General features: G+C 36.2%; 1 protein-coding gene across 5 annotated transcripts; it reads right to left on the minus strand.

The window, feature by feature from the left end:
- Positions 1–1,913: 1,913 nt before the first annotated feature.
- On the minus strand, positions 1,914–10,068 carry LOC7467868 (uncharacterized). 5 transcript variants are annotated; one of them, XM_052448618.1, is made up of 10 exons: positions 9,930–10,068; positions 9,648–9,836; positions 9,479–9,534; positions 9,063–9,303; positions 8,728–8,943; positions 3,229–3,501; positions 2,940–3,087; positions 2,715–2,845; positions 2,349–2,435; positions 1,914–2,249 (listed from the first exon to the last, which is right to left on the minus strand). In XM_052448618.1, exons 1-10 carry the CDS (start codon positions 10,032–10,034, stop codon positions 2,163–2,165), a joined length of 1,533 nt encoding a protein of 510 aa, XP_052304578.1. In that variant the 5' UTR covers positions 10,035–10,068; the 3' UTR covers positions 1,914–2,162. The 5 variants fall into 5 exon arrangements, with proteins under 5 accessions (XP_052304578.1, XP_024444568.1, XP_052304579.1 ...); XM_024588800.2 differs by having other exon boundaries at positions 3,226–3,501; XM_052448619.1 differs by lacking the exon at positions 3,229–3,501 and adding an exon at positions 8,318–8,590.
- Between the last annotated feature and the right edge of the window lie 2,480 nt (positions 10,069–12,548).

Here is a 12,548-nt window from a genome sequence, read left to right on the forward strand (position 1 = left end):
GTAAGGGATGAAAATGAGAAACAATTTCAATTAAGAAAAGAATAAAAAAATAACAATTAAAAAAATAAGGACGATACTTGATATAAAAATCTAATGCTAAGGAATGACATCGAAAAAAAATTTAATAAAGGATCCAAAACCAAATATATTGCAATAAAAAATTAAGGTCTAAATACAATCAATAAATGACCATAATTATGTAAATCTTTGCAATCCCAACGTGTTTTTCGAGGAGAAGAAGGAGAAAAGGGGGGGCATCAGAGCTCAACTATCGATCCCCGAAGACACGCATCACACTACAATGAAAGGGGCGACACGACGCTTCCAATGCCACCACAGAAGGTGGTTTTTGGCTATCTTACAATGTTACACACGTCACCTGAATGGTACGGACAACGTCCACTCATTGGCTCGTGCGTTACACACACCAACAAATTTTTTTTAATCAATATTTTGTGTTTGTTAAAAGGTTGAATTGCTCCTTATTCAAATTTATTATAACTTAAAAACCATGATGACAATACCAATTTGCCCCTGGATATCAATTTTAAATTTTACTATGCTAGAGAAAAGAAAATAATTGAAAAGCCCCTGAATCACAGCTTTAGAAAATTATCTTTAAAGGTATTTAAGTAATTTTATTCTTTTGAAACGGTTAAAAAGACTCAATTGCCCCTTTCTCTCAATTTTCTTTATTTATTTAAAGGGTAAATAGATCATTTTAATGTGAAAAATATGAAAATACCAATCTATTTTTTTTCTTCAATTTTTTTCATTCAAATACTTTTATTTCTAATTTTGCCAGTCAATTTTTTTTTTTTTTTTGGTTTGCTATAAAAAGAAACACGTTGGAAAAGCTGTCACAATCTCGTGTCAACCTTAGGTAAATCTGATTGTAGCCATCGGTATTGTTCTGAACTTGGATCAAAATCTGTATAAGATCCCAATATGATCACATGGACACCAGCAACCCTACCCGCTTTCTTCAAATGACATGCGCCGTCTAGCTTTGGAGGCCGTGAAGGATTTTTTCTTTATCGTGATTGCCTGGCGTGATCCGATTTTGATATGTGTTCCAACGTTGACTTGGTCCAATCATTTTGTCCAATATCACTTGTATCACATGTTATGCATACGGAAAATCCTACAAGCATGTGGTGTTCAAGACATTTTATATTTTATTTTAAAAAAAAAACCCAATAAATCTTGAATTATAATACATTATTAATCTAAATGGTTGACCATCAAGCCATGTTAACAATTTGCTTCTCTTAAAATCACATGGTTTCTAATGGGAATAACTAGGGGCAGTCCTGCTTTTACTTCTATTAATTAGCTTTTCTATTTGATTATTTATCAAAACTTCCAAATATATTTACCAAAATCCCACTTGATTTCACCATTTATTTGGAATTGTGATTAAAATTGTTTTTTAAAATGTTTTCATTCGGAAATACATTAAAATAATATTTTTTTTATTTTTTTAAAATTATTTTTAACATCATCACATCAAAATAATATAAAAATATTAATTTAAAACAAAAAAAATAAAATAAAATTTAAATTTTTTTAAAAACGCTTTTAAAACGCAAAAATAACAATATAACTCAGTTTGAAACAAAAAAAAAAAAAAAAGTAAGAAGTCAAGAGAATTTGTTGCGTTATAACTATAATCATAAAAATAACTAAAGGAACTTTCAATTTATCTTCATGTTTTATTCTTCTACTTTTATCATCATAAAGATTTAGAAGTAAACTCGCAGGATTAAATCTTAAATCAACACAGTTTATAAGACTTGCATTAATGGGCATGCAATCATGTTCCAAAAGGACTGGTATATAAAAGGAGTGGAAACCTTAATATTTGCTACTCTTGCGTGCCAAACATGGATCATCCATGAGATGCCTTCACATTATTAAACCTGTGTTCATCATTATCATTTCATTGCCAAAGGTAGAACTTCCATTACAAATCTGGCATTCTTAGAAAAATCCTCAACAAGGACATGAAATGATGAAGGGTCAGTCAGGAAACTCAATCTAGAGTTCTTCCATGTCAATATATGCCTGTTTTCCCAACATCTGTTGTAACAGCACGAAAACGAACTATTCCAAGATAAGCAGTGCTACAATGGGGGAGACCAAGTTTCCTCAAAGTTACTCTATTGTACAGCTTCAAAGAAAAGAATCTGCGGTTGAAACTGCTCATGTGAACACTTGCTTAGGAGATCATCCCAACACCCAACGACCTGTACAAATCAAATTTGAATAACTTCTACAAACAAGTTAACAGTGCAAAAAAAAATCCATTACATTAACTTTCCTTACAATTGAGAAATGGAATTTACCTCAACATTAGCATCGTTAAACATGGTCCATCTCTTATGCTCATGACTGTAACTAAAGCAAACATAGTGTTGGTGATGATAGCAGACCTACAATTAAATGTGCAAAGATAGATTCTAGTAAGTGATTTTCTGTGAAGTAATAGACAACTTTCTAATGCTGCAGCAGCACCAGATCAACTAGAAAAGGTAAATAAATATTTTTTTCTTCTTTATTTAGAATAATCAAAACACTACTAATTCGGGACAAGAGAAGAAATGATTGTTAAACAACCAGAGAAGAAATCATTGTTGATCGAATCATTAGAAAGCACACATCATAGTCTAGATTATTAAACACTAGCGAAGTTTTATACACGTGAAGTATACCAATGAAACCAGGCAGTACTTTTTCCCCGGTCCTAAACCTTGATATACAACACCAATATCTAACTCAGTACCCAGAGCTGTTAAAGTTTTCCTTGTATCCTCTCTACTCTCATGTGCAGTCTGCACAAGAACTGCAATAAACACATCTTAAACTAGTAAATATTAGAGCATTAATGTTGAGAAAAGGACACTACATATCTCTAACTCAACCACCCGCTAGCTTACCACAAATGAAGACAAGGGGAGGTGTTCGAAGAATGAATTGGATACGGTTAGGCTTTCCACAGCCTCCAGCATCTCGATTGCAAGTTGAGCAATCATCCATTAACATCAGCTTCATAAGTTCATCAAAGGAGCTAGCTTGATTTTTGTTCTGTTGCACAATGGTTGGTTAATCACACAGATGCTAATGGGATAAAAATTAGTCTGGTATCTCTTATAATATGGAATAAATGAATGAATGAAAAAAACCAACTTTGCTATCAAAAGAAAGGGAAAAAATAACAATTACTGCCTTTTTTTCTCTAAGCTGACTTGAACGTATATAGTGAGAAAAATCAGAAAACGTTTGATGCCTCCACTCCAGACCACAGCTGTCACAATACCCATAAATGTCCATACCAAAGAGTCTATGAGCTAAACATTTATTGCTTGTCCACTGCTGACATTCTACCCGCTTGCTTTTCTCTGATTCAGATGAGGCATCTGGGGCTGGGCAACTGGTAAAGGACTGATGAAGAATAACAAGAATATTTTGCAGAACCTCATCCGCATCGTTCATTTGTCCCTGTGAGTTTGGTAGATATTGTCAGTACTGCAATCACACATGAAAGTGCTTGGTAATTACCATTTTCAAAATTCTGTAACTATACTGCAAATTAAGTGCAAAAGTAGAGGAGGTATACAGCACTTTACAAACCTCCAGAAAGCTATTCCTATGAGGGGAGTATTTGCTGATGGCAAGTCTTAAGGAGGTTGTAGAAACAATCTCTCTTCTAGTACGAGTAGATGCCTCACTTAGTTCACCAAATACCTCAGCTAATCCACAAACAATGCAGGGATCTCCAACATGCTCATGTCCTGAATCTGTTATGCTGCGCAACTCATTCCGAACCAGCTGTACATTCCATAAGCACTGCATTTTGTTTAAGAACAAAAGACTAGAGGATTAAAAGCTGATAAAACTACATATGGAAATACAACAATTCCTATAGGAAATGGTACAAACTAAAAATTTGGTATGAATTGAACCTGTATGATCGCGTTTAAAAAGCAACTATTTTCACCAACATCATTTTTTAGTCCAGCACCAAATATACCAGAGCTATCCTCATAGTTGACCTTGGAACCACTCTGTGATTTCCCAGATTCTTCCTCTTCAAAGAATGATTTCGGAGGCATATTTTGATCTATCTCAGTTGGTGCACTCTCTACAAAGAAAAGAATTCGTGGCTGGAAATGCTTTTCTACACACTTTTTACAGAGACAATCCCAACTCCCAATGACCTGTACAAATCAAATTTTACTTATGAACATGATAGCATAAAATCTATCATAACTTTCTTGACCCAGAATGTACCTCCACATGTGTGTCATCGTACATCATCCACCTTTTGCACTCATCGCTGTAAATGAAGCACGAGTAGAGTAGCCCACAATAGCAAACCTACAAAATCGATTGCTGGCTTTTAGCAATGAAATATTCTGTTCACTGGTCCCTTTCAGGAATTAACAGTAAATAGTTTTCAGAAGCTAAAGAATCATAAGTCAACTAGAGACGGCACATTAAATTATTTCTTTATTCGCAATAATCACCATGCTAATTCAGGACATTAAGATGAGATGCATTGTTGATTGAATCGATAGAAGGTACAATTATTTTTATGTTACAGTTAAGGGCCTCCTCAAGCCAACTTGTGCACATAGAGATAAGTCCTCTCCAGCCCAGTCAAAGGCAAACCCTCGAGAGTGACTGGGGGTTGCATGAGGAATCACCTCCTTGTGGCAAAGTTTCAATGAGCTTGGTGGGATTCAAACCCTTGTTGAGCACCTAACCACCCAAAGTCACGACTCACAACTCATGCTCAACTCATTCAATCCCTTAGGGTTAGAAGAAACAGAAATTATACACTAGTGTAGTTTTAGGAATGTGAAGTATACCACTGAAACCAGGCGGTATTTTTTTCCTTTTCCTAAACCTTGATAAAGAATGCCAATATCTATTTCAGTTGCAAGAGCTGCTAAAGTTTCCCTGATATCTTCTCTAGCAACCCATATAGTTGTCCACTCTAGAACTGCAAATAACCATGCAATTTTAAACCATTAAACTTTCCCAGCATTGTTGAGAATATGACAGACTACATAATTGTAAACAATGAATTACCACTGGTGAACACATGGGAAGGTGTTTGAAGAAAGTATTTGATGTGGTTTTCTCCACATCCATCAGCATCTGGTTCCAAAGTTAAATGATAATCCACCAGCATGGGCTTCAAAAGCTCAGCAAATGAGCTAGTTCCCTGCCTAATCAGAGTTGAAACCTGATAACACAAATATCAATGGTATTAACATGATATCTGTTGTATATGGGATAGAAGACAAGCAACTTTGTCAAGGAAAGAAGATTCTGCCTGTTTTCTGAGTTCAAATGCGGATATGGTGTGAAAGAACAAGGTATGCTTTTGTTGTCTCGACTCCAGACCACAACTGTCATAATTCACGCTTTTATAAACTGTCATACCAAAGAGTGTATGAACCAAGCAAGTGTCAGTTGTGCACTCCAAAGATCCTACACAATTTCTTTTCTCTGATTCAGGTAAAGAGAAATCTTCAACATTGGTGAGGGAATGATGAAGAGAATCAAGAATAATCCATAGCACTTCAAAAGCATTGTTCATTTTTCCCTGTGAATTTGGTATATCATTGTCAGGAGCGCAATGGTACAAGACAGTGCTTGTTGATTAAAATTTGTAACTTCAGCAAAAACAGAAAGCAGAAAAGTGAAGGACATATACAACAGTCTCTATACAAACCTTCTGGAAGAGATCTCCGCAAGGGGACAATTTGTCAATGGCAATGCTTAAGGAGGTTGGATAAACAATTTCTCTGCTAGGATTTATAATTGCTGCACTTAGTTTATCAAATATCTCAGCTAATCCACAGACAACGCAAGGATCTCCAACATGCTTATGTCCTGGAGCTGTTTTACAAGCTAACTCATTCCGAAACTGTGGTATATGCCATAAGGACTGCACTTTACCAAAAACAACAAAGGACTTGCTGATTTGAGAACTGGCAAACATTTGTATAGGAAAAGAAAACAATCAATATTCAAAAAGGAACATAATAAAAATCCAGAAAGATATGGCAACTGAACCTGTATAATCACATTTAAGGAGCTATAGTTTTTGCCGATATCATTTTTCAGCCCAGAACCCAATATTTCAGATCCATCCATGTAATCAACCTTGGAATCAGTTGGACATTTTCCAGTTTCTTCCCCTTCCAAGAATAAATTTTGAAGCAACTTTTGATCCATCTCCAAGGGAACATGCTTTTGCACTCGACATGCATCTGGAAGTTAAAAGGAACCATTTTCAGAGTGATGGTGCCTTTATAATTGTTCAACTAGTTTGAAAAGATTCTCCCCAAAAAAAAAAATAGTTTGAAACAGAGCATATTGTTTCTTCATCTGAACTCTGAATCTTGATATACAAGTGCCTCCCTATCAACTTTTCCATCTATACCCTTCATGTAAATCATATACCTGAATACTTTTCAGTACATATGTTGTCTAACATAGCATGTAATGATTTCTTTAATCTAAATTCAAATCATAAACATGAAATACAAATCCTTTCAGTGTTTGCTAGGGATCCAAACAGTGAAAACAATTGTGGACTGGTTTATTCTTGAAAGAGGGAAGCTATTCATGTGAGAGCCCATGGATTTGGAAAAGGACCTTCCCATATAACAAACTGAATCTAAATTCTAAAGTGATCATTCATGGTTTCTTGATGCAGCAGGCATATGGCAGAAGACTTGCCATTTCATCATGTAATTAGAAAATATAGCATGAGTGTCAATTCAATGCATACCAAAATGAAGCAAACAGAAGTATCTAAACAGTACTGCTATTACCTTGAAATTTATCCTGACGTAAAAATTTCATTTCATTTTGAGCATGACTTCGCAAATTCCCACCTTCATCCTTTGCAGTTTGCCAATCATTATGCAGCGTACTCTCTTCAGGAATATCTTCAGCTGATGGACCAGCTCAACACATAATACAGTTGAAAAATTAAGACCCCTATCTAAAAGACCTTAATTGGTGCTATAGTCAAAGATACTAATATAAGGGATCTTAACCTTGCTTCACTTCCCCATCTCCTAGATTGCATAGCATGCCAGAACTCCCACTAAGTTTTCTGAGATCATCAAATTGTGGACACTGGACAATGGAACAAATAAAAATCTGTCAACATAATAACAGCAAAATTCATGTTAACTATATGAGAAGATTACTACTTAATTTAGGTCTGAACACTTATCAGAATAACAGGATGAGTAGAAATCTGCCACCTTTATAACGCCAGCTTCAAAGAAAAGAATTCGTGGCTGCAAGAGCTCATCTACACACTTGTCAAGGAGATTATGCCAAAACCCAATGACCTGTACAAATCAAAACAAATTACATTTACAAAAAAATGTAAAGAAAATCTATCCCATTTTTAGCTTTCTTTAACAATGTAAGCAATGGAATGGAATTTACATACCTCCACATGCACATCATCATACATAGTCCATCTTTTACCCTCATGACTATAACAAAAGCATACATAGTGTAGCTCATCATAGCAAACCTACAAATCAAAATGATGCAAATGCTCTATCTCATAAGAGGTTTTCCTGTACAAAACACAGATTTCTGCTGTAAAAGAAACACCATCTCAACTTGAAAAAGTAAAATAAGTTAGTTGTTTATTTGCAATAATAATCAAACCACTACTAATTCAAAATAAAAGGATGTCTGAAGCATTCAAATGAAGTCAAGACTATTACGCATGCATGCATAGCTCATGAAGTATACCATTGAAGCAAGGAAATATCCGTTCCCTGGTCCTAGACCTAGATATACATCACCAATAACTACTTCAGTATCCAAAGCTGTTAAAGTATCTCTTATATCTTCTCTACTCTCACGTGCAGTCTGCATGCTGAGAACTGCAATAGGAACCACATCAAAATTTATTAAATATTCTAGCATTAATGAGAATATGCCACACTACATGTCTCTAAAAACCTACTCACTAGCATACCGCAAACGAAGACTTGGGGAGGTGTTCGAAGAATGAATTGGATTCGGTCAGGTTTTCCACAGCCTCCAGCATCTTGATTGCAAGTTAAGCAATCATCCATTAGCATCAGCTTCAAAAGTTCATCAAAGGAGCTAGCTTGATTTATGTTCTGTTGCAAAATGGTTGGTTAATCACACAAATGCTAACGGGATAAAAATTATTCTGGTATATGTTATAATATGGAATAAAAAAATATAAAAAAACAACTTCGCTATCAAAATAAAGGGAAAAAATAGCAAATACTGCCTTTTTTTCTCTAAGCTGACTTGAACGTATATAGTGAGAAAAATCAGAAAACGTTTGATGCCTCCACTCCAGACCACAGCTGTCACAATACCCATAAATGTCCATACCAAAGAGTCTATGAGCTAAACATTTATTGCTTGTCCACTGCTGACATTCTACCCGCTTGCTTTTCTCTGATTCAGATGAGGCATCTGGGGCTGGGCAACTGGTAAAGGACTGATGAAGAATAACAAGAATATTTTGCAGAACCTCATCCACATCGTTCATTTGTCCCTGTGAATTTGGTAGATATTGTCAGAACTGCAATCACACAGGAAAAGTGCTCAGTGATTACCATTTTCAAAATTCTGTAACTATACTGCAAATTGAGAGCAAAAGTAGAGGGGGTACACAGCATTCTCTTTACAAACCTCCTGAAAGCTATCCCTATGAGGGGAGCATTTGCTTATGGCGAGTCTTAAGGAGGTTGTAGATACAATTTCTCTCCTAGTACAAGTAGATGCCTCATTTAGTTCACCAAATACGTCAGCTAGTTCACAAACAATGCAGGGATCTCCAATATGCTCATGTCCTGAATCTGTTATGCTGCACAACTCATTCCGAACCAGTTGTATATTCCATAAGCACTGCATTTTGTTTAAGAACAATAAAATACTAGAGAATTAAAAGCTTATAGAACTACATAAGGAAATAGAACAATTCCTATAGGAAAAGGTACAAACTCAAAATTTGATATGGATAGAACCTGTATGATCACGTTTAGAATGCAATTATTTTCACCAATATCATCTTTCAGTACAACACCAAATATGCCAGAGCCACTCGGTGATTTCCCAGATTCTTCCTCTTTCAAGAATGATTTCTGAGGCACCTTAGAACCAATCTTGCTTCTATGTTCTTCTTCCATTTGTTTCAAATCTTCAGTGCTCGTGGAAACAACAATGCCAAAATCTGAATAACCACCATCAGATGCAATAGAATGGCAGCTGCTGACCAACATGAGGAAAACATCTTCAGTCAGATATAAACTCGAAAATTAAAACCATGTGGTAATAATTTTTTTCAATAAAATGTACTTTAGCAGCACAGAGAAAAAAAAAGAAAGGCATTGAGAGATAGATTTGCATGTAAAAATGCCAAACAAAGTATATGTTGACTTACACTTTTTCTGCATTTTCCTTGTCCAGAGGAAGGTGCTCCTGGCTTCCACCAGCTCCCTAAAAGGTGAGATCAGACCTTCGTCAATTTTTCATCATGTTATCAACTATTTTAATCATCCAGACAAATGATCCCTGTTAAAGAAAACGAGAACAAAGTCCAGAGATTAAACCTCATCCATGGCCTTCCCTTGATTTTTGTGCTTTTTAAGTTTAGATTTCTTCCGTGTTTTTCTCGAATTATCACTTCCTTTGGTCATATTCTTGCTGGGTTCAGGAGCTAGATCAGCCAATGCTAAAAGCATTTCTGCATCATTGGCCTTCTTCACAGCATCTTTATTAGCAAGATCCTCAAGATGTGCCTAGGAGATTTTAAAAAAGAGGGCATACATGGGATAAAAGAAGCATAACAGAATCAAATAAAACAGCCATTAGCAAGGTGGTCCAATACTAACCCGTATAAATGACTTCACCATATAGAACAAAATGAATTGATAGTCAAGAGCAGATACCAACACAAATTTCGGCTCCATCCTCTTTATGCTAGCAACATTCTTCATGATTAAAACATCATGTTCGCAGAACTGCAAGACTTAACATAGTGAGTCCACATGAAGAAAAATTATCTGTTTCTGTTCCCGGATTTTTTTGCTGTAGTAGTTTGAATTTAGGACTTATCAACATTAAGAATGATTGGGTAAGAATCTAAAATAACAGTAAGATATAAGCATCAAATCACACTGATATCTATCTGTAATATATAATACACTCATATGCAAAAAAGTATCATGAATGAATAATGACATTTAAGATCAAATACAAAAGGCTGAGGTAAGGGTTAATAAAGTTGAGCTATAATTGCAAACTTGCAGTCCACCTCTCTAACCACATTTTGTTTCTCCATCTTTATTGCTTCTTTGACACAAACATCTACCAGTATATCTCGATTCGCCTTATCCTCATGGCATTCCAAATCAGGGAACTGAGTGTAAGTGCTGATCAATGTTTCAGCAAGTCCGAACTTTTTATGACCAACATATTGCGCAAATCTCAGAACATTTAATATACACGCATGCTCATTCCCTATGATATCAGACTGAGCATCAACAAGCTCATCTTGCCGTTCAACCAACAGGGATGCGAAATTTTGTTCTTTGTACTCCGATATTTCCTCCCTCCTCTTATATTCTTCAAGGCATATATTCTCAACATCAGTAAACGTTTCTTGGTACTCTAACAACCTGCATTTTCTTTCGCAGAAGTATTTTAATAAACTAAAATCTGTCTCAACAAATTGGAAAACCATCCCCGCTAGTTCTTTATCAAGTTTTCTGAGATTTATCCATGAATATAGCAGCTCCTGAATCTTATCACTCACAAACAACCAATTCACAAATCTATAACGGTCAAACTGGATATCCTTTTCAGGGTCATCAAAAAAAGGAATCACAGCAGTTCCCTCATCTGCAACAATGTTACTATGCTCTCCTGCATCAAGCATTGATCTGATGAATTTCTTATCCAATATGAGGCATGAAGAGTCGCTGTTAAAATGAATGGGCTCATAATCACAAAATTCCTCTTTGCTATCTCCTCCATCATCCGAGATATTGTCCTCTAAATCACAGTCATTAGACAGCTCTTCCAAAAAGTCAAACACTACCTCAAGTTGCTCAAGCCATAAAAAGCAAATAGACAGGGGTGTTTGCGTTTGTTCTAGGATAGGAACCAAATCCTTAAATCCTAGCTCCATACTCTCTTCTAACTCCTGAATAGTATAGTCCCACATCCATGACAAGATTCGCGGTGCCAGGCACTGATTCTTCAAGAACAACTTGAGCAATCGATGAATTTTCTTCAACAACTCTTGGCGCTCAGCATCATCACAGAACATCCACTTCTTCTGATCGCTATAAATCTTACACTTTTCTTGGTACACATCGTTTTTGCAATGTCTGAATGTCGACAATTCTTGCGCCATGTTATCTACATCCACAGGTTTCCACACCCCATTTTCAATCTCCTCAACATAGCTATCTTCCAATCCAAAGGGCACAAGTTCCATTTGCTGCTCTGATAAACCCCCAAGATGCTTCAAGAAAACATGACTGCGCAACTCCTTCCATTCAAAAAAGAACAATGCACAAGAAAAACATTTCAAACACTTCCACTTGTTCGTCTTCCTTGCAAAGTCTACAGCCTCCAACAAATAGTCCGCCACTAATCGATCATGCTTCTTGTAATAGCCAGCAATCTCATCAATACTCACTTGTAGTAATCCTCTTGTCTCTTCACTACTCATTTCCTTCCAGTAGTTCGAAACAATGGTTATGTTGCTGGAATCCGCCTTTACTTTGTTCAGAATGCTTTGGGGATCTTTAACAACAAAACCAGCACACACCCTTTTTTCGCAATCCCTCAAGATCTTAATTTCGTTTTTAATGAATTTCCTTTTCTCATTTCTTTCATATTCACAAGGCAACTCCTCATCTTTCGGAACCCTGGCCTTAATCCTAAGACAGGCACTTTCCTTCATCTTCTCGCTCACATCTTTACCGATCAATAACGACTCAATCTTGGCTTTTTCCATCACGTCGAGTAATACTTGTTTCAGTGTCTGAATTCTTGATTCTTGGCTATTTCCTCCCATTTCTGGTTGGGAAGCTATAATGTCTTCGCCTGGACCCAAGCCTGAGGGGAGCGCCTTTAACGCTTTCCAGCAGTGATCGATTATTCTTTGATAGTCACTAGAATATGTAGCCATTTTAATGAAAATCCGAGCATTTAGATAATTGAGAGTGATTGAGTTGGGAAACAGAGATAGGGATTTCTTGGCTGAATCAGCGGCGTTGTTGAGGTATTTCTGTTTAAGAGTGGAGAAGGAACTCGAAGTTTGAGAGTAGATTTTGAAATGGACAAAGGATTGGGTGTGGTGGACGGGGGCGGAGTTTGGGTGTTTGGAAATCAAGTCTTTGATTCTCTTTAGGGATTTTTGAGGGTTGCTACTCACATCCCTTAATGCTTGTTCGCACGCTGATCTTATGATTTCCGAAGAAGAATCATCGACGGTGGAT

Source organism: Populus trichocarpa, chromosome 17, assembly GCF_000002775.5.
Source record: "Populus trichocarpa isolate Nisqually-1 chromosome 17, P.trichocarpa_v4.1, whole genome shotgun sequence".
In the NCBI taxonomy this organism is placed as follows: domain Eukaryota; kingdom Viridiplantae; phylum Streptophyta; class Magnoliopsida; order Malpighiales; family Salicaceae; genus Populus; species Populus trichocarpa.

Coding starts and splice junctions, on each gene's coding strand:
- LOC7467868 (XM_024588800.2), bottom strand. CDS start 10,034: ATGAAGAATGTTGCTAGCATAAAGAGGATGGAGCCGAAATTTGTGTTG. Junction 8,944..9,062: donor TTCTAAACGTGATCATACAG/GTTCTATCCATA, acceptor AACAAAATGCAG/TGCTTATGGAATATACAACT. Junction 3,088..3,225: donor AGCTTAGAGAAAAAAAGGCA/GTAATTGTTATT, acceptor ATTGTGCAACAG/AACAAAAATCAAGCTAGCTC.